Here is a 22,067-nt window from a genome sequence, read left to right on the forward strand (position 1 = left end):
GTTTTATCATTCCCTAGCCAACAGGCTGTGTTTCAGGGTGAACATAGCCTGCGGGGAAGCATGGGACTTGGTTAGAAAGTCTGTAAAGCCCTGACCGGTTTGGCTCAGTGGATAGACTGTCAGCCTGTGGACTGAAAGGTCCCAGGTTCGATTCCGGTCAAGGGCATGTACCTTGGTTGTGGACACATCTTCAGTGGGAGGTGTGCGGGAGGCAGCTGATCGATGTTTCTAACTCTCTATCCCTCTCTCTTCCTCTCTGTAAAGGATCAATAAAACATATTTTTTTTAAAAAAGGAAGTCTGTAAAGAGGAAACTCTGAAAAGTCAGAACTTCCTGGGGGAGTTGGCTGAAGGCAATAGCCCCTGCCTTGATCTTTCCAAACAAGTCTATATACACACGAGCCCCCAGGTGTTTACTGGAATCTTTATGCTTAATCTTTAGACGTCCTTGCTTAAAGGACACTACAGATGCATGACTTCTCAAGGATACTTACCTTGCTGATAGTATCTAATAGTTAATTTTAGTTCAAGCTGTTGTTACAATAAAAGCCTAAGGAGACAGGTGAATGGGGCTGTTTGGTTTCTCTAGCCAGGCACTCCCTTAGCCCTCTCTTTCACAGAAACATGTGTCAGAGTAATCATTCATCTGTCATTCATCTCAGGGTCTGCTGGTCAGCCCTGGCAATAACCTAATCCAGAATTCAAAATCCTGATCAGACCTCACCACATGTGTAAGTGGACTACACCTTAACCCAGAGACAATGACTCTCATTTTCTGTAATGACACAAAGCTGCTTTTACCCAAGGGAGGATCTGATGCAGCACAGCATCCATTTTCAGCCCAGTCATCCCACATGTACTAGTGTCAGACAGAGATTAGGCTGGAACTGGGAGTGTCATCCATGACTCTTAGAATAGTTACATGTGCTTAGAGTGGAGCAGCAAAAATAAAGAGGCACAGCCATGAGGAACATGTATATTTAAAATTCCTCCCCTTCATTTTCTTCTTCAAATGAATCAGTCCCCACTTCTTCATAATCCTTCTCTAGGGCAGCTAGGTCCTCCCTGGCTTCAGAAAATTCTCCTTCTTCCATTCCCTCTCCAACATACCAATGGACAAATGCCCGCTTGGCGTACATGAGGTCAAACTTGTGGTCAAGGCGGGCCCAGGCCTCTGCAATTGCTGTGGTGTTGCTCAACATGCAGACAGCCCGCTGGACTTTGGCCAGGTCCCCTCCTGGCACCACAGTAGGTGGCTGGTAGTTAATGCCCACCTGGAGAACAGAGAAAGAGGAGAAACAACAAAAGAAGATGCAGGGTAGCCAAAGGGTGACTTGAGATGAGGCAACTTCATCACATGGTGTGGGAGCAGGACTCAGGCACAGGCATGAGAGTGGGACTATAGGGCTAGAGGTGAAAAGAGGGGAGCAGAAGGTTGGGAAGGTTGTTTAAAAAGTCATAGAGATATTCCAGAGCAATAAATAAAAAGATCCAAAAGGCCTGGCAATGGAGTTAGTGTTAATCAAGCCTTGTGTCTCTAAGAAATGGAGCTTCTTAGAAGAAAAGCAAGGACTCCAAGCAAAGAAAGTTAGTTTAAAACTCTTGCCTGGACAAGCCTACTTCTCAATTCTGGTAGCATGGCAGGGTCCACCAACAAATCCGGCTCAATCTTATGGTGGGGCTACTATGCTAGAAATCTTTCTTTTCCTCACATACATATCAAACCAAAGCCAAGCCTAGGAACTGTAGAAAGCTGGAAGAAATCTAGTGACAAACTGTGATAATACTTATGGACTAAGATTCATGTTGCCACCCAAAAAATACCTCTTCTTACACAGACTACCATGCATTAATTGCCAATCTCTTCAATTCATAGCTTTAAAATAAATACATGGCTTCTTGAGAGACAGAGGTGGGAGTGGAAGCAGGCTATACAGCTAAGGTGTTTAACCCATTAAATGGACTCACAAAGGTGAATCCTCTTAGATAAAAGTGGTATCTTGGTGATAAAGGTGATGCTAAGACAGAATACCAAAAATAAGAATGGGAAGGGCAATGAATATGAACTCAGCCACATTACATAATTTGCTAGATCTGGCCCTAACCAGCAAAAACTTGTTGCCTAGAGCTAACTCTCTTTTTTTGAACAATAGTATTCCTTGACCTAAATCAAGTAGAGACAAACACCCTTGAGAAGGATGAAAGAGGAGGAAGTTCAACAACTTTCCCACAGCCTGTGCTTTTCTGTAAAGCAGATCAAGTTGATGGCATTACCTTATCTTTCTGGACATGACCCCAAAGCTTCAGTTTAAAATAAAGGAGAGAATGGGAGAGGTCTCCCTTTTGTTAATTTCCCCACCACCTTCACATCTCATTTTTTCTACCTTCTTCTTATTATTAGCATGTTTTATTGTTTCCATTTGAAAGAGGGGAAAAAAAAGAACTGCATTTTTTCAAGAGTGTGACTCTTTTCATAAGAATAACCAGAACTTACACATAAAATAGGCAGAAAAAAAGATTATGTATGTAGCAATGAGGAAGAATGTTACAATTCCTTACTCAGCAGATCAGCTAGGTCAGAGCTTCATAGATAAAATAGATCAGCCAAGAGGCTGGCACATGGTGCCTTGTTTTTGTAAGTCCCACCAAGGAAAAACTGAGACATATTCATCACTGTCTCCAGTCCAGTGCTCAGTAAACCTGTGAATTATTAAAGGCCTGGGCAGTACAAATTAATATAAATGGTGGTAGTTATTTTGCTGGTGGAATCTCTTTAAAGACCATGGAACACAGGACAAAGTGATCAACCAGTTCACATGTTTAGAGCCAGCTGCATGCCCTGCTAGTGCAAGTCAAATGGTGGCTTTATCACTATTCAGTGTTTAACTAGCACTTTATCCAGGGGTCTTCCCTGGATATTCCACATTTCCCCAAGAATATTTAATTTTTCACAATAAATTAGGAGGACACATCTTTTGTTAAGAGGAGGGAATTTCACCTCTTTGGCAACTTGAATAATTTGGTTATCTCCATTTTCTAATACACTGTCAGATTACAACTACCTCTACTCCTTCATTCTGTTCATATCATTTGCCCACACATGTTCTTTCTAGCCTGTCCACTCCTCCCTATAAAAGAAATACCCTTTTCTGCCTGACCTGTGAGATGCTTGCAGATCTTAGGGTAGGAGCTGTAGAAGTCTTCTCCCTATTGCAATAGTGCCCCTCCTGTTCTTTTACTAATCCTTTCTAATAAATTCCCCCCTTACCTGTATAAATTAAATGAGTGAGTGAATGAATGAATTTAATTCATGGTATAGTTGGCTTAAGCCCCTCTTCCCATATCATTCCAATAAAGCCTGACGTGTCCATGGAATTGTATATCTGTCCAAGACTCTGGAGTTTATACATCCTTCTCCCCCATCCTTGTAATCTACCTCTGCTTCTCTAGTTGTCTAACTCCTCCCTATGTCATCAGCTCTCACCTTGAAGCCAGTGGGACACCAGTCTACAAACTGGATGGTCCTCTTGGTTTTGATGGCAGCAATAGCAACATTCACATCTTTGGGCACCACATCCCCACGGTAGAGCATACAGCAGGCCATGTACTTGCCATGTCTTGGATCACACTTCACCATCTGGCTATTGGGCTCAAAGCAGGAGCTGGTTATCTCAGCCACAGAGAGTTGTTCATGATAGGCTTTCTCAGCAGAGATGATGGGTGCATAGGTGACCAGTGGGAAGTGAATGCGGGGATAGGGCACCAGGTTGGTCTGGAACTCGGTGAGGTCCACATTGAGGGCCCCATCAAAGCGGAGAGAGGCAGTGATGGAGGATACAATCTGGCTGATAAGGCGGTTGAGGTTGGTATAGGTGGGGCGCTCAATGTCTAGGTTCCTGCGGCAGATGTCATAGATGGCTTCATTATCTACCATGAAAGCACAATCTGAATGTTCCAGTGTGGTGTGGGTGGTTAAGATGGAGTTATAGGGCTCGACCACTGCAGTGGAGACCTGGGGGGCTGGGTAGATAGCAAACTCTAGCTTGGACTTCTTGCCATAATCCAGGGAGAGGCGTTCCATCAGTAGAGAAGTGAAGCCAGAGCCAGTGCCCCCACCAAAACTATGGAAGATCAGGAAGCCCTGCAAGCCAGAGCAGGCATCTGTCTTGGGAGAGTAAAACATGAGAAGAAAACATGAAGACAAGTTTCTAAGAATACCCTAATGTGGACAAAGGCAGGCAATCCTTCTGTCTGCCTCACTACAACCCTCAACATTTTTACATGGGTGAAATCAAAGCAGCCTTTCAGTTTAGAAAAGGGGTTATAGCAGTCATTAGTCTCAAAACTGTCTGATCCCCAAAAGTTCAGAACCACTGGATTACACCCTGTGAATCTATGAAATCTCTATCCTATAGCCTAGGGCCATATGCCTCTACCCATTCTTCTCAGAGAGGTATGAGTTTCTAAACCTATCCACCTTAGCCTGCCCTTATTAACACTTACCAACTTCCTTATGCGGTCCAGCACCAGGTCAATGCTCTCCTTGCCCACTGTGTAGTGGCCCCGGGCATAGTTGTTAGCTGCATCCTCCTTTCCTGTAATCAGCTGCTCTGGATGGAAGAGCTGGCGGTAGGTTCCTGCCCGAACCTCATCTACCAAGAGAGGAGGACCATCAGGTCTTACTATCTCCTTTCCCATTAGAATATCATATAATACCCTTCTGGATCTTCACTTCCCTACTGTAAAACTCTACAAAGGTGAATCCAGACAACCTTGTAACAAATGTGAAAAAGGCTAAGTCTAAAGTGACATAGGCACTAAAAGAACCAGAAGCCAGTGACTCCAGCAGGTGATGAGAAGCCTGCTGCTCTCCTGGCTGCAACTTAAAAAAGCCTTAACTTTACAAAGCTCACTGAACACAAAGGTTGATTGCCACTCCTTCCATCTACCTTGATCCCTCAAGGCTTCCTTCTTATTTTTTCTTTCATGCTGCAAAGTTATCTCAAAACTTAACCTGATTTCACTTGCATTAAAATGTTCTAGAGACACAGAGAAAGATTCAGGGTGATCTGCCCAGTTCCTAGTCTCTCCTGGGAATAGTCCCCCATCACCTCCACCTCAAGGTGCTAATAATATATATCAGGCATTAGAGATACTTTAGAATGAAAGGTTCTAGAGGAGCAGGAGGCCTGGAAAAGCTGTCAAGAGCACTCTGCTCACCTCTAAGGGTCCACATGAAATGGGCACATATCCAATTAGAGGCATCAGGTCCAAACTACACCCCTTCTTCTCTTCAGGGGTCTCCTACTCCCCTAGAGAAAGCATCCATTTGCATGATGGCCTGTGAAGGTAATCTGCACTTTTTGTATTTGTACAAAGTTCTCAAAGGCAGAAGTACCGGGAGTCAGCTGTGCCTAGAAATTAGTGGTCAGGCGTTATAGACATTTGTCCAGACATCCCTATGAAACTTATCCATCCCTTGATTGTTGACCCAGCTTGGAGCTGAGGAAATCCAGAACCAGGGAAGTGATGCTTGAGGGGGTGAACTCAAGGAGAGACCCGAATTTCTGTTTTCTAACATTCAAACGAAGTTCAAGCTTCTATAGCCACCTCTGGTTATGAGAAAAATGCCTGCTATTATTCCATTTTGTGTGCCAGACACTGCAAGCTTATATCAAACTCGTGAGAATATTTTGAAATTATTATAGAATTGGAAACCTTGAGAAATTGGCTATTTGGGGCCTTCCTATAATACCTAAAATCATTTGTATTTTTTAGCCTTAGTGTAAACAATTTTGACAATTTAATCTGTCTCCACCGGTTTAAGCAGAGAGCATTTTATTTGCAGTTAAAGCTGTGATGGGAGAGCAAAGAGTCCTGGTTCCTATTGTGAGTTCCCCAATTATGGACAATTCAAGGAGCTGACAGACATCATGGGGAACAGAAGGGCTCTAGCTGAGCCATCCCCACCTTCCAGTTAAAGATTCTGCTTTGTTAGACTCATGGACAAAGCCTCACAGTCTCATGTTGCTTTCTATGGGAGGGTCCTAGTCCATACTCACCTACAACAGTAGGCTCCAGGTCTACCATGACAGCCCGGGGCACATGCTTCCCATTGCCAGTCTCACTAAAAAAGGTGGTGAATGAGTCATCATCATTGATCTTGCTGGCCTGGGCACCAAAGGTGCCATCTGCCTGAATGCCGTGTTCCAAGCAGAAGAGCTCCCAGCAGGCATTGCCAATCTGAACTCCTGCTTGACCCACATGGACTGATATGCATTCCCTCTGTGGAGAGAGTACAGAATCATGGTCAGAGAGCCCTAGGACCTAGCCATGTCTCTGTCCTGTATCTCCCACATCTGAGGACTTGTCTCTCCTGGCATTCACCTCACAGAATGTCTATCTCCCCAGCCATGCCATTCCCAGAACCAGGGTCTGAGGTCTCAGGGGTCTGAGGTCTCAGGTATCTGAAGGCCATTGCAGGGGACTAAGAATTTGCTCTGACGAACCACCATTTTGTGGTTTGCTCTAAAGGTTGCTTTCCAAGGTTAATTCTTTATAGCAAGAAAAGGAAAAAGGGGACAGCTGCACCAAAGAAACAAGGGACTAATTCTAAACCATGAGACTTTTGTGCTGATGAAGGAGGTCAAAGATCGAACCAGTGATAACAGCAAAAATTACCCCTAAATTCACTACCATACACAGTGGTAACATTCATATCTGTGCCCAGACCCTGACTTTCCTAGACAGCAGGCACACACATGCATGCACACACGCAGAGTCTCAAAATATCATAGAGCGGATAAACATTCATGGAAGGAGTGTACTTTGGATGTATCATGGGTACAATTAGTATTCTGATCACAAACATAGGAATAAGAAAGGGTTGGTCCTTAAAGAGTATGGACAGAAACTCTGGCATCAAAGACTCTAGGCCTGCGCTGTCCACTGCAGTGGCTCCAGTCACTATGACTGTTGAGAACCTGAAATGCAGCCCATCCAAACTGACATGTTATAAATGTCAAACATACACTGGGTTTCAAAACTTATTATTAAAAAGAAGGCAAAATATCTCACTCATAATTTTTATATTAATTTCATGTTAAAATTTGTTGGGTATCTTAATTCATTGTATTTTATTTTATTTCTAAATAAAGGGTTGGTACATCAGCAAGGGATAATTGGGAGTATATAAATTAGACTCTTCCTGAACTCTGAGAAGTTAAAAAATTTCTTTGTAGCCACCACAACCTATTTCCTTGCCTATGTCTGGCCAAGTGTTAAATGAAGCTGATCTTTAGCGTGCTCTTAACTCTTACCTCTGTGTTAGTCAGATGTGAAGCCACAATTACCTGATTGTCCTAGCACCAACAGCTTAGGAGGGTTTTTGGGGGGTAAGGGGGGGGTGAGAATGAGTGTGTGAATATGTGAATGTGTATGAATAGAAACCAACCATGGGGTTTTTCTGGGAGGAGGGCTTCATTTCCCCTACCACAACCCACCCACCTGTGGGGAAGCAGTGACCAGAACAAGATGACTCTGTGCTTATGACTCCCACCAGAGCCCAGCAGGAAATCATGTGCTTGATCTGTGAGTTTCTATTCTTATCCATGACCCTACCTGGTATTTTCCATCTCTGGGTAACCCAAGCCAGACACAGAGCCTCCAGAGCACGTGGTTGGGCATGGAAACACATTGAGTACAGGTCAGAGTATAGGACTCCTGGAAACTTGGAATTTCTCTAGAGATGGGAGCAGAGTATCTACTCTGAGTAACATCTCAAAGGGTCAGAGATTATCAGGACTCATTGCTCCCTAATTAAATTTTCCAACTAAACACCAAACTCTACACATGTCTCTGTGCCCTTGCCTTTGGTGAGGCTAGAGTACAGGTATTCACAGCAGCCAATAGATAATACAGCCAAGCTGGGACTACAACCTGGCTGCTTTTCCATGACCCTGGTGTCAGGGTAAGGCTTCAGTCACAAAGTTGCCCACACTCCTGGGTTTGAATCTTGTTGTATTAATTATTTGCTATGTTGTGTGACCTTGGCTGAGTTATTTAACCTCCCCTTGTCTGAAAATAATAAGTTAGCCATGGTTATTGTTGTCATTTTTACCAACATCAATTTCATTATTCTACCCTATAGTTTAATTTTCCACCTGGAAGATATACAAGTAGAAAGATAGAGACTTCAGGCCCCCATTCCACTCACTTTTATTGATAAGTCTATTTTTTGTCTTCACATTAGGACTCAATTTTGGCCTAAGAACAGCAGTGTACCACAACCCAGGAAATACCCACAACCAGCACATTATCGACCAAACTATATTTTCATAACCAGCATGCAGCCGTGGCTTCCTAAGGAGCTATCTGAAGCTGAAGGGATGTTGAAAAAGGCTAAAAGAAGCCTCATTCTTCATTCTAGGTGACCACATCCTCTGTGGTCCTGACCCTCAGCTTAAGGAGCCTTGCTCCCTCCCCATCATCACACTCCAATCATCCTCCAGGCTTGTCTGTGCAGCTGCTTGGTCTCTGGTCAGTCCTCCCTTCTGAAACTCCCTGGGCCTTTTTGACAAGATGCAGGGATATTTAAAGAAGGTGAAAGGTCATAAGGGAAAAGAGTAAAAAGATCTTAGGGACCTAAAAACCACAAACATAGTGATATTAATGTTTTTGGTCTCTTTTGATAGACTCTTTAGTCTTATGCTAATAAATATGCTAGTTGTCACTGACAAAAATCTCTCTCTCTCTCTCTCTCTCTCTCTCTCTCTCTCTCTCTCTCACACACACACACACACACACACACACACACACACACACAGAAGAGTGTCAGCTAATCAATATAGAAGGAATAATATATTAAGAAATATTGCCAGGCCCTGGCTGGACAGCTCAGTTGGTTAAAGCGCTGACCCAATATGCCAAGATTGTGGATTCAATTCCCAGTCAGGGCACATACAAGAAGCAACCAATGCATGCATAAATAAGTAGAACAACTCAGTTGGTGTGGCTCAACAGTTGAACATTGACCCATGAACCTAGAAGTCATGGTTCAATTCCAGGTCAGGGCACATGCCTGGGTTTCAGGCTTGATCCCCAGTAGGGGGTGTGCAGGATGCAGCCAAACGATGATTCTCTCTCATCATTGATGTTTCTATCTCTATATCCTTCTCCCTTCCTCTCTCTGAAATCAATAAAAATATATCTTTTAAAAGTGAAACAACAAATCAATGTTTCTCTCTCCCTGCCTCTCTCTCTAAAATCAATAAGTAAACAAAATTTTTAAATTAAAAAAGAAATATTGCCATATTACAAATGTTTCTAATTACATAATTGATTTGAACAAGGATGCCAACACCATGAAGTGAAAGGTTGTTAGGGAACTGGATATTCATAGTACTAAAGAATAACTTTTACTTACAGGTCACAAGGTGTAAAAGAAACCACAATGGGGAGAAACCAAGATGGTGGCATAAGTAAACATGGAAATTGCTGCCTTGCACAACCACTTCAAAAACACAACTAAAAGACAAAAGAGACACCATCCAGAACCACAGGAAGGCTGGCTGAGTGGAAATTCTACAATTAGAAGGAAAGAGAAAAGCACACTGAGACTCAGAGGAGGTGCAGAAGTAAAGTGCAGAGGTACGGAGGCACACGCTTAAAGGGCTGGCAACTGAGGACGCGGTTGTATTTTTTAATCCGGAGGGAGACACACACTCCTGCTCTGAACTCCAGTTCCGGGCAAGTCTCTGGGGACCCAGACTCATATGGGGAGAAACTGGACTGTCTGGCATCGGGGAGAACTCAAGGGCGGCTTTCTCTAAGAGGTGCTTTCAATGAATACTGAAAAACACTGAGACCCGGGGCCTCTTAGGGCAGGACTGAGGATCAGCCATAGCTGTTTGCTTCGCCCTGTTGATTCCCTGAGACCCCACCCCACCCAAGCTGTGCGCAGAGGCTTTTGCATATGAATGACCTGGCCCTTTGCAATCTAAAATTACCTAACAAACTGCAGCTGGGTCAGAGAGACCCAGAACATCCAAAACAAGGCCCAAGGCCCGACAGCAGCTTGCATTACTTCACAGCTGGGCCTCATCTGGGCACCTCCAAACCCAAAACAAAGAAGAGGAATCTTCAAATCTCTCCATAGCTCCTGCTGGGTAGCCTAAGGCAGAGGCTAAATTAGCACCTTCTTAGAGATCCAAGTGCCAGTGTACCCAGTAGTTACAGTGGGACCATCTAGATTACAACTCTTCAGATCCATAAGGGACACACTCAGGGGGGAGAATCAGTGAGCACCAAAGCCCCACTGAAGCAAGTCTTGCCCCATAAGGGTGTCTCCAGCACAGAAGTTCTCCCACCGTAGACGCAGCTGATTCTCACAGCCAATTGGCATGGAGGTCAATTCCTCCCAGTGATACCTACAACAATCAAGGCTTAACTACAACAAGACTGTGCACACAGCCCACACAGGGGTACACCAAGAGTGTCCACGTCAGGTAATTGGGGAGGCTGAGCCACTGGGCCCTATAGGGCACCTAGCACAGAAAACCACTCTATATCAACACAGGGGAGCAGCCAAAATGAGGAGACAAAAAAAACAGGTCACAGATGACAGAAATGGAGGAAAGCAAACTACTGGATATAGAGTTCAAAACCATGGTTATAAGATTACTCAAGAATCTTCTAGAAACCGTTGATAAATTTAGTGAGACCCTCCATAATTCTAGTGAGACCCTCGAGGACATGAAAAAGGACCAACTAGAAATTAAGCATACACTGACTGAAATAAAGAATATTATACAGAGATCCAACAGCAGGAATCCAGGAATCAAGTCAAAGATTTGAAATACGAAGAAGCAAAAACCAACCAACCGAAAAAAACAAAAAGAAAAAAGAATCCAAAAATATGAAGATAGTGTAAGGAGCCTCTGAGACAACTTCAAGCGTACCAACATCCGAATTATGGGGGTGCCAGAAGAAGAGAGAGAGCAAGATATTGAAAACCTATTTGAAGAAATAATGACAGAAAACTTCCCGTACCTGGTGAAAGAAATAGACTTACAAGTCCAGGAAGCACAGAGAACCCCAAACAAAAGGAATCCAAAGAGGACCACACCAAGACACATAATAATTAAAATGCCAAGAGCAAAAGACAAAGAGAGAATCTTAAAAGCAGCAAGAGAAACAGAAACTTTACAGGCCAGAAGGGAGTGGCAAGAAATATTCAAAGTGATGAATACCAAGAACCTAAAACCAAGATTACTTTATCCAGCAAAGCTATCATTCAGAATTGAAGGTTAGATAAAGAGCTTCACAGATAAGAAAAAGCTAAAGGAGTTCCTCACCACCAAACCAGTTTATATGAAATGCTGAAAGGTATCCTTTAAGAAGAGGAAGAAGAAGAAAAAGGTAAAGATAAAAATTATGAACAACAAATACATATCTATCAACAAGTGAATCTAAAAATCAAGTGAATAAATAATCTGATGAACAGAATAAACTGCTGAATATAATAGAATCAGGGGCATAGAAAAGGAGTGGTCTGACTATTCTCGGGGTGGGGGAAGGGGTGTGAGGGGTGCAGGAAAGGACTGGACAAAAATCGTACACCTATGGATGAAGACAGTGCGGGGGGGGGGGAGTGTAAGGGGAGAGGGTGGGGTGGGAACCGGGTGGAGGGGAGCTATTGGGGGGAAAAAGAGGAACAACTGTAATAATCTGAACAATAAAGATTTAATGGAAAAAAAACCCACAATGGTCACCAGCCTAGTACTGGGTTCAATATTAACACTACTAATAATAAGAAAACTAAACATTAAGTAACTCATGATGTGATACAACATGAAAAACACAGCACCACCCACAAGTAATTCTTGTCAGAAATACTCACTCTTTAATCCATTAAACCCTTGGATTTAGCTTCCATTTAATAGAAAACACAGGAATCAGAGCCATAAATGACATCACGAGAAAACAATAAAATTAATCCAGAATTTGGGACATTCTACATGGCAATTGATCCAATCTTTTTAATTCATGAAAAATAAAGGTGATATCAAAAGAAACTTATGAAGCAAAATATCTACATCTACATGTATGAAACCTTTGAATTCTGGTTTGAACAAATCAAAATACTTGGGAGATAAATAGAGAAACTGATTAATTTTGTTAAGCATGACAATGAAAAATACAGTTAAGTAAATGTCCTTATTTTTTCGAGTCATTTTTGAAGCATTTAAGGTAAAATGCCATGATATCTATATTTTACTTTAAAATACTTCAACAAACACAGCAGGTAAATATAGCAGAAATATAATTATTATTAAATATAGGTAATATATGGGTGGCATTATACTACTATATTTTTCTGAAGTTTTGAAATTTTTCAAAAAGAAAAACATTAAAGAAAGGAAATATAGGAGGAGCAGGGGTAGGGATCCTACTTATCATAATTACCTTATTCTTAAGGCTCTTCCTGTCCCATTTTACTTAGTCATCTATTCAACTAACATTTGCCAGGGCAAATAAGAATTTTAAAGTTACACAAAGAAATCACAAATGACATTAAAACTTCCATGAGCCTGCATGGAACACTAAGATCAGAGCACCTGCTCAGCATTCCAACTCAACACACACAAGGAGCAGTCCAAGGCTCCTCCATGTCGCTCCTCCAGCTCAGGCACTGGGCTAGCCCTATCCAATCACTTAGCCTCATCACCCTCACCATCCTCCTGTTACAGAGGATATATGACATCTTATGCTAACCAACAAAATAAACTTCTTGATTAAATAACATATAATGAACAATGCTTCTCCCCAAATTAGGGAATAAGATGTATGCCTTAAAACAAAGGCCTGGTTTGCCATATATCGCTCATGGCATTTTAAGCATATTACAGGAATTAGCCTCAGTGAAGGAGGCCAACTCCAGCAACCGGACATTCTGGATCCAGGAGAGTTAGTGACTCTCAACCATAAAAGCTGCTCCGCTTGACCAGTTTCAATATAATCACTGGAATGGACTGTGCTGACTTACGGGTAGAGAACTTTCAAGCCCCCTTCCCCATTTCTTTGTTCTGCTTTCCCTCTCCCTCCTAATAAAAATCCCTGCCTGCACTGAGATGTTAAGATGGGCTTTGGGATAAGAGTCCCCCATCTTCTCAGATGGCCAGCACTTCAATAAACTACTTTTCTTCTCATAAGCACCTGACTCATGAATTTGGCTTTCCTTGTGGCAAGCAGCCAAACCTGTGTTCAGTTATACTCCTGCCTGGAAGTTCTACAGAGATAAGCACAGAGCAGACCCAAAGCTGTTTACTTTGGGAGGCAACATGTCATGCCCAAGGAAGGTAATCCATCTTCCATAACCGAGAACATTGTGTTAGTTCAGAATGGTTGGGATACCTGAGCTGGACTGGTCTCCTGAGTCACTGAATAGGATTCCCTCCCCATCATTTTAAAGATAAAGGAGCCAAGGCTCAGAAAGGTAAAGAAATAGATTCAAGATTTTACAACTCTGTAACAAGAGCCTAAACTGGAATCCAGGTCTTCTGATCTTGGCCTGAGTTCTTCCCTTTATACTATACAACTTCCTGCCTCACCCATACTCTGAACTTCCAGACCTACATCAATGCAAGGCCAAGCCTTTATGGCAAAACTTCAAACAAGTAAAAGCTCCACAGAGAGAAACTGAGAGTGGCCTATGATAGTGCCTATTTGAAAATGAGTCATCCTTCTCTAATAGAAATAGAAATCTGTTTCTCAGGATGGGGGGAGGAGGTGCAGAGAGTAAGCTGACCCAGCAGAGGATATGTAAGTCATACATTTGCTCATATTTCAGATTCTCCTCTCTAGCCAATCAGAGCTCATGCTTTCTCTCTTACACTATTTCTGTCTCTCAGTTCTATTTTGAATCTGGGCTTGTAGAGCTTAGGCCAGAAAATGGAACGAGCAACTATTAAATGGTGTGATAAATGCAATGATAGGGGAGCTGGGCTCCTGGGACTTTGTGAAGTGAAGGGGTCCCCTGTGTGCTGCTGGCGCCTTTTTGCCCAGCAATGCAGGGGCTGAAGATGGGCAGATAGAGAGACCCTAATAGAGGAGTTCCTTTAGTCAAGAAAACAGAGACATTCCTCCCACAGACCTAGTGCTGGGATAACTATGAAAGTTACAAATATTTATTGTGCTATTATGTATAAAATGGTATTGAAAGGTACTGAGCTAATTCCTATTCATCCTCCAGGTCTCTCATTAAAAGCCACTTTCTACAGGAAATCTGGAAAACCACAAACCAACATAGGAGCCCTACTATGTGCTCCCACAAGTCCTTTCTTCCCTATCATTGCATTTATCACACCATTTAATAGTTTGTTCAATTTTCTGAATTCCCTAGTAAAGGGAGTAAATTCTGTGAGGGCAAAGAACCCTTGTTTACTCACTGAATCTCCAGCATTGAGCACAGTGCTTGAACATAGCAGATGGTCAATAAACATATGGATGGTTAGTATGAAAACCCTGCCCTAGGGGGCTCTCATCTATTTAACAAGGAGAGTGGCCAGTGCTTATGAGGCAATAGGAATTCAAAAGAGAAAAAACATTTTCTGGCTTGTTTCTTGGAGAAGGAATATTTGCAAAGACCTTGACAAACGACCATTTTAGTTAAATTTAGGAGCAGTATGAACAAGAAGTAGGAAAAGTTAGGGTAGGTCTCACAAATCGCTCAGTTTGTCTGAGGCATAAGCACATGAAAAGCAGAGCAGATGCGACATCTGTGCTACCTACGACCATTCTCCACAGGAAAAAGGGCCTATGTTCTATAGAATGTCAAAAAAAAAAAAGAAACTCTACAACCTTTATAATTACACTGCAAGAAACCTTTCCCTATGTCTATCTTATATTATTTCTATTTTAATACTAGTTATTTCCTTTTGCTTTCTCTTCAAAGGATTAAGATTAGCTAATCACAGTCCTCTGTAGAAGGTGGCTTTGTAGATTTAATAATCATTCTTGAAGTATCACAAAATAGTAAAACTGGCACATTATCTAGGAAAGGAACTGATACAGGCCAGTACTATATGCCATGTGAAAATCTGAGACCAGTCCACATATCTCTGACCACCTGTGTGGCTTTCAGGAAGCATATTATTACAGCAAATTATTTCTAGTTGTCAGACTGGGATAATAAATCACCTAAACTTTAGTGTCTAGGTCAGATGTCAAGTAAAACATAGCTCCAACAATGTCACAGAGGGAGAAATGTGACTCATCAAAATTATTTGAATTATTTCTGCTCAAAACCCTTCCATTACAACCCTTTGCAATTAATCGGAACAAAGAATAGATAGCAAATCAGAAACAGCAAGAACAAGGAATCAGCCTAAATTCACATCATGAGTGAAGGTAGCTCTGCAGTTACAGCAGTAATAGGGATGATATAGACCCGTGGTCGGCAAACTGCGGCTCGTGAGCCACATGCAGCTCTTTGGCCCCTAGAGTGTGGCTCTTCCTAAGCCTTAGGAGTACCCTAATTAAGTTAATAACAATGTACCTACCTATATAGTTTAAGTGTAAAAAATTTGGTTCTCAAAAGAAATTTCAATCGTCATACTGTTGATATTTGGTTCTGTTGACTAATGAGTTTGCCGACCACTGATAGACCAACATTAGGAATGGCAAGGGTAAGTACATTCTCTGCAGGAGACCCAGTGATGTCAGAAGTCACTTGAGCTTTAACTGACATTAGGAACAAGTGTAGGAGATAGTTAAGGAGTGTGAATCTACTTTACACAGTGCCCACTTTGTTTTCCCATTCTCTTCCATAGCTCATTATGTGGGAGAAATTCTAACAGGAAGACACTGACAGGAGAAATGTCAAGGCTGCAGACACAGCATTGTCAGACCCGTGGTGGCCAAAGAGAAAAGGAGCAGTTGGTCTACTTTCTCCCCACAAGAGTGCCACATACTCCTACTCATCCCCTATCACTGGCCCTATATTCAATAGCTATTTTCTCCTTGAAAATTATTTTTAACTTACATCTTCCTTTCAAGGTCACCAGGAGCCCACTCTGAAAGAACCCTTCAACATCAGCATAAACCCTCCCTAGTATCTTCCTATGAAAATGTACCCAGCGCCTTGGCCCCAGCCATGGCCCGAAAGAGCTCTGCTTATCAGGCCCCTCCACTGCTCAGAGGCATGGAGACAGTGAAATCTATAAGAACCTGCACTTCGTGACGGGGACGAAGGATGCAGCAATGACCAGCACCCCTTTGGAAACCTCAAGCAGTGCTCTGAGGTCAGAATGTAAGTACAGACCCTGCAGAACTCAGCCATGCCTGCCTACACAGGGGCAGTTTGCAAAGGACCAGAGACAGAAGTAGTGTCTATCTTGCCCCCAAAACTCTCTGCCCTTTAACTGCCTGTTGTTGTAGGAGACAGGCTATTCGTTGCCATTTGATACCTATTCCCATCTAAATTCAGCTGGTGCTCTCCAGTCCAGAAGGAATGCAGTTAAGGAGACTGTGTTATACATGCTCTCACCTCCCTTTAACCAGACACTGTCTCTGAACTCTGGTATCATTGACATAGGCTTGGCTCAGGGCATCTGTCCAGGGTTCTCCACACCACTTCCCCAAAAAAGTGTCAGTCTTAGTTCCTGAAGAACTGCTTCTAGAGGGACACTGAGAACAGATGGGAATGCCCAGTTATAGGGTTAGTTATAGATTTCTTAGCCAAAACCTATACAAATGCTGAATTTAATACTCCTTAACAGAGCAGCAGCCTCCACCTCCCTACCCCCAACTTCATGAAGTAAAGTTCTTTCTGCAAGGGTGGAATTCTTGTGGTCTAGGTTTATAGATGTATCATTTAAAAAGGGGTTCTGTTAGTGGGAAAGGTCAATAAAAAATATTTTCCCATCAAAACAATGCTGCCACCAAAACCAGATAAAGAAAACACAATGAAAGAGAATTATAGGCCAATATCCCTCATGAACATAGATGCCAAAATCCTCAACAAAATTCTAGCAAATCGAATCCAACATTACATCAAAAAGATCATACACCATGACCAAGTAGAATTTATCCCAGGGATGCAAGGATAGTATAATATCCGCAAATCAATAAATGTGATACATCACATAAACAAATTGAGAGGTAAAAATCACAGAGTCATATCAATTGATGCAGAAAAAGCAACTGACAAAATTCAACACCCTTTCTTGATAAAAACCCTCAGCAAAATGGGAATAGAGGGATCATACCTCAACATAATAAAAGCCTTATATGAAAAACCTATAGCCAACATCATAATCAATGGGAAAAAATTAAAACCATTTCCCCTAAGAACAGGAATGAGACAGGGATGCCGACTTTCACCACTCCTCTTCAACATAGTACTGGAAGTACTAGCCATTGCGATCAGACAAGAAGAAGAACTAAAAGGCATCCAAATTGGAAAAGAAGAAGTAAAACTGTCATTATTCCTGGATGACATGATATTTTAGATAGGAAACCCTAAAGACTCTATCAAAAAAATTATTAGACTTAATAAATGAATTCGGCAATGTAGCAGTCTACAAAATTAACACCAAGAAATCTATGGCATTTTTATACACCAATAGTGAACTTACAGAAAGAGAGACTTAAAAAAAATCCCATTTACCATTGCACCAAAAAATTAAGATACCTAGAAATAAACTTAACTAAGGAGGTAAAAAACCCATACTTGGAAAACTACAGGACACTAAAAAAAGAGATATAGGAAGACGTAAACAGATGGAAGAACATACCGTGTTCATGGACTGGTAGAACCGACATCATTAAAATGACCATACTACCCAAAGCAATCTATAGAGTCAATGCACTCCCCATTAAAATACCAACAGCATATTTCACAGACCTAGAAAGAACTCTCCAAAAATTCATCTGGAATAAAAAAAGACCCCGAATAGCTGCTGCAATCCTGAGAAATAAGAACAAAGTAGGAGGGATCTCAATACCGTATATCAAGCTGTATTACAAAGCCACTGTTCTCAAAACTGCCTGATACTAGCACAAGAACAGACATATAGATCAATGGAATAAAATAGAGAGCCCAGAAATCGACCCAAACCTCTATGCTCAATTAGTATTTGACAAAGGAGGCAAGAACATACAATGGAGTCAACAGTCTCTTCAATAAATGGTGTTGGGAAAACTGGACAGATACATGCAAAAAAAAAAAAAGAAAAGAAAAGAAAGAAACTAGACCACCAACTTATAGCATACACAAAAATAAACTCAAAATGGATAAAGGATTTAAACATAAGATGGGAAACCATAAAAATCTTAGAGGAATCCACAGGCAGCAAAATATCAGACAGATGCCGAAACAATATCTTCACCAATGCAGTTCCTACGACAATGGAAACTAAAGAGAAAATAAACAAATGGGACTACATCAAAATAAAAAGCTTCTGCACAGCAAAAGAAACCATCAACAAAACAACAAGAAAGGCCACTGAATGGGAGAACATATTTGCCAATGTTATGTCCAATAAGGGTTTACTCTCCAACATTTACAGGGAACTCATACAACTCAACAAAAGGAAGATAAACAACCCAATCAAAAAATGGGCAATGGACCTAAATACATACTTTTTGAAAGCGGACATAAGGAAGGCCAAGAGACATATGAAAACATGCTCAAAGTCACTAATCATCCGAGAGATGCAAATCAAAATGACAATGAGGTACCATCTCACACCCATCAGAATGGCTATCATCAACAAATCAACAAACAACAAGTGCTGGTGAGGATGTGGAGAAAAAGGAACCCACATACACTGCTGTTGGGGATGCAGACTGGTGCAGCCACTGTGGAGAACAGTATGGAGTTTCCTCAAAAAACTAAAAATGGAACTCCCATTTGACCCAGTGATCCCACTTCTAGGAATATATCCCAAGAAACTAGAAACACCAATCAAAAAGGATATATGCACCCCTGTGTTCATAACAGCATAATTCACCATAGCTAAGATTTGAAAATAGCCAGTACCCATCAGCAGATGAGTGGATTAAAAAACTGTGGTACATCTGCACAATGGAATACTATGCTGCAGTAAAAAAGAAGGCATTCTTACCATTTGCAACAGCATGGATGGAACTGGAGAGCATTATGCTAAGTGAAATAAGCCAGTCAGAGAAAGATAAAATATCACATGATCTCACTCATTTGTGGAATATAATAAACAACATAAACTGATGAACAAAAACAGAGACAGAGAAGCATCGATCAGACTGTCAAACCTCAGAGGGAAGGTAGGGGAGGGTGGGGGGGTAAGGGGGAGAGATCAACCAAAGGACTTGTATGCATGCATATAAGCCTAACCAATGGATACAGACACCAGGGGGGTGAGGGCATGAGTAGGGGTGCAGGGGGGTGGGCAATGGGAGAATAAGGACACATATATAATACCTTAATCAATAAAGAAAAAAAGACAATGCTGTCCATGCAATGAATATTCTAAATAGAACCTACTATATAAAAATCAATGTTTCAAAATAAGTAAAAGATATATTCTCTCAAAATATTCAACCATAGTTTTTTAATATGCAAATTCTTTAGCACATTTAAATAAAGTTTTATTGTTTAATTTTTTTATTTTCCAGGTGTTTTCAGAAACTTGCCTGTTGAATACAATCAAAGTTTGCTCAGAGGGCTAGATTATTATCCTTGGCTCCCCTGAGAGTCTTTAGGTTCCACTTTGAGAGTCACTATGATGGTTCAGGTAAAAATTAAAATATGTAAAATATGTAAAAGGAAGCACTTTGAAAATTCTAAAGCACTTGCTAATGCTAGATATTATAAATATTAAATATAAAATCTTGAGCATGATGCCTATTTGCTTCAAAATAATGGGGAGGGAAAGGACAATAAATTAAGCAATACTTATAAGTAGGTAATATTTGAAATTGAATGGTTATATATAGGAGTACATTGCACCATTTCCCTCTTTTCAATATGTTTGAAATTCTGTGTAATAAAAAGTTTAAAAGCAAACTTTTGCAAATCTGAACCATAATCCTTCTTCATATTGTAGGTGAGAAAAAACAGTCCAGAGAAGTTAAGTGACCTTCTTGAAATTACAGAGGTAGTTACAGAGTCAGAAGCCAAAATTCTGAACTCCCAGTCTGGGTTCCTCCTATGGTTCTGCATATGGGGCCTCAGGCAAAAAATGGATTCCTCTAGCCACTTTCCTGAATATCCCTGAGTTCTTAAGTCTCTCAGGTGTATCCAGGAGCATGCTCAGAAGAGGGAGGGTGCTGAACAGATCTGGAGCTAGAAACAGCAAAACTGGGGCCAGAGCCAGAAGGCTCTGGGCACTTGCCAAATTGAGCAGAAGCCAGGTGAAGTGGGGAAGTTCTCCCCTTGGCCTGCTTTGTCACTGACACCTGAATCAAGAGTGCCAAAGAACCTGATCTTGGTCTCAGGAACATGTTTATTCTGTCCTCCTCCCCAACTAAACTTTTCCAACCCACCTCGCTACTGCTAAAATACCACAACTCTGGACCAGGAGATTCTGGGTTCCCAGGCAGTCATAGAAGTGGATTGGAGGTGGCTATTACCCACCCCAATTGTGGGGGTGAAGGGAGAGATTCTAGAGGGTGAAACTAGAAATGTGGAGAGGCCTCCTCCCCAGCAAGTAAGATCCAAGACTATGAAAGGAGACAGATGCAGTGTGGAGGACCAGGCCTCTGCTAAGCCCCCTAAGCCAGGTAGGAAACAAAACAAGAAGTCTGAGGTCCCCTGGCCAGAGGGAGAGAGCTACCTGTGTTCCAAAGTCCTTCTGACTGACTGCTAGAAAAACTGGGGAGTTGGCGTGGGTTCCAAGTGCTGGGAAGCTGAGCAAGCTCAAATTGTAAGTGGCCCAAACCCAAGCCAGATTGTGGGGACAGGAAAGGAGAACTACCCCAAGCTTGAAGTGACCGTGATGCCCTAAGTCCCCTGTCACATTCTGGGACAATGATATTCGTGGTTGGTTGGGGATGGTGAGCTCACTGTGCCCACTCCCCAACCAAGGGCCCACCCATCTGGAATCTTGGACTGCCCCTTCCCCCCTCATTCTGGTCCCTGAGCTGTACATCTGGGGCAACCTCAGAATTTTCTCTGCCTTGTACTGGGCTCCCTATGTACTCCCCCGCTTCTCTCATGTGCACAAAGCTCCATTGGTCCCACCACCCCGAATTAACACCCCCAGGAGACTTCGAGCTCTACTGATCCAAAGTGATGGATCCGATAGCCCCCACATAGATGTGGCCTGCCCCTCCCCAGCCCCTGCGCTGCAGACTCACCATCTCGGCTGCGCACTTCTGCTCGCCTCCCAGCTGGCCTGCTCACCCCAACTGCTCCAGATACAGCCCTGTCTGCTGTTGTGACACACTGGGCGGGAGGGGGCTGGGGACAGGCTTGCTCATCCAGCAGCTGCTCTTCAGCATCACAGTGCCCAGGGAGGGGAGGAACCCAGGCAGGTCACAGTGGCTCCTCCCCCACACACACGTACCCTCCCCCTCCCTTCCTCTCCCCTCCCCTCCCGCGAGGCCCCACCCAGTCTCTCCATCCAGCTTGTGCCCGCTGGGCGCTGGGCGCTCTGGAAACTGCGCTGTTGAATTCGTGCCGCTGAGCAAGGGAGCAGTCCTGTTACTAAAGAGCACTCCTCCATAATGGGATATAGGCCATTATTATTCAAGCTTCTTAGGAAAGAAATGTGAAAATTCACTTCCCAAACTTTCATTCTCTTCCTGTTGCCACCAGGAAGGGCTGGCCCAGGCAGGAAAGGCACCTGGTTGGGGTTTAGTTGAGGGCTTTCCTCCTCAAACCAGGCAAGTAGAGAAATGATGGGGATGATTCAGTGCTCACTAGAGAAAAGCAGGCTCCATGCTCAGCTCTGCTGCTGCTGCTGCTTAGGAGGGCTTGAGCAAGTTGCTGCACCTCTACTCTGGAAAACTATTTCTACCCACATCAAGGTCTACCTGGTCACTGGAGAGTTAAATGAGATAACATACTTTATAAAGCAGGTACTC

The 22,067-nt window shown here is 42.5% G+C and overlaps 1 protein-coding gene across 1 annotated transcript; it reads right to left on the reverse strand.

The window, feature by feature from the left end:
• Positions 1-961: 961 nt before the first annotated feature.
• Positions 962-21,482, reverse strand: TUBA8 (tubulin alpha 8; the record flags this gene model as incomplete). Its single annotated transcript, XM_081083515.1, is given in 7 exon segments — positions 962-1,273; positions 3,484-4,164; positions 4,503-4,651; positions 6,062-6,284; positions 21,339-21,376; positions 21,379-21,445; positions 21,447-21,482. Coding segments are annotated over 7 exon segments (1,488 nt in total). The 3' UTR covers positions 962-979.
• Between the last annotated feature and the right edge of the window lie 585 nt (positions 21,483-22,067).

Source organism: Myotis nattereri (genome assembly GCF_964212035.1).
Source record: "Myotis nattereri genome assembly, chromosome: 2".
NCBI lineage: Eukaryota > Metazoa > Chordata > Mammalia > Chiroptera > Vespertilionidae > Myotis > Myotis nattereri.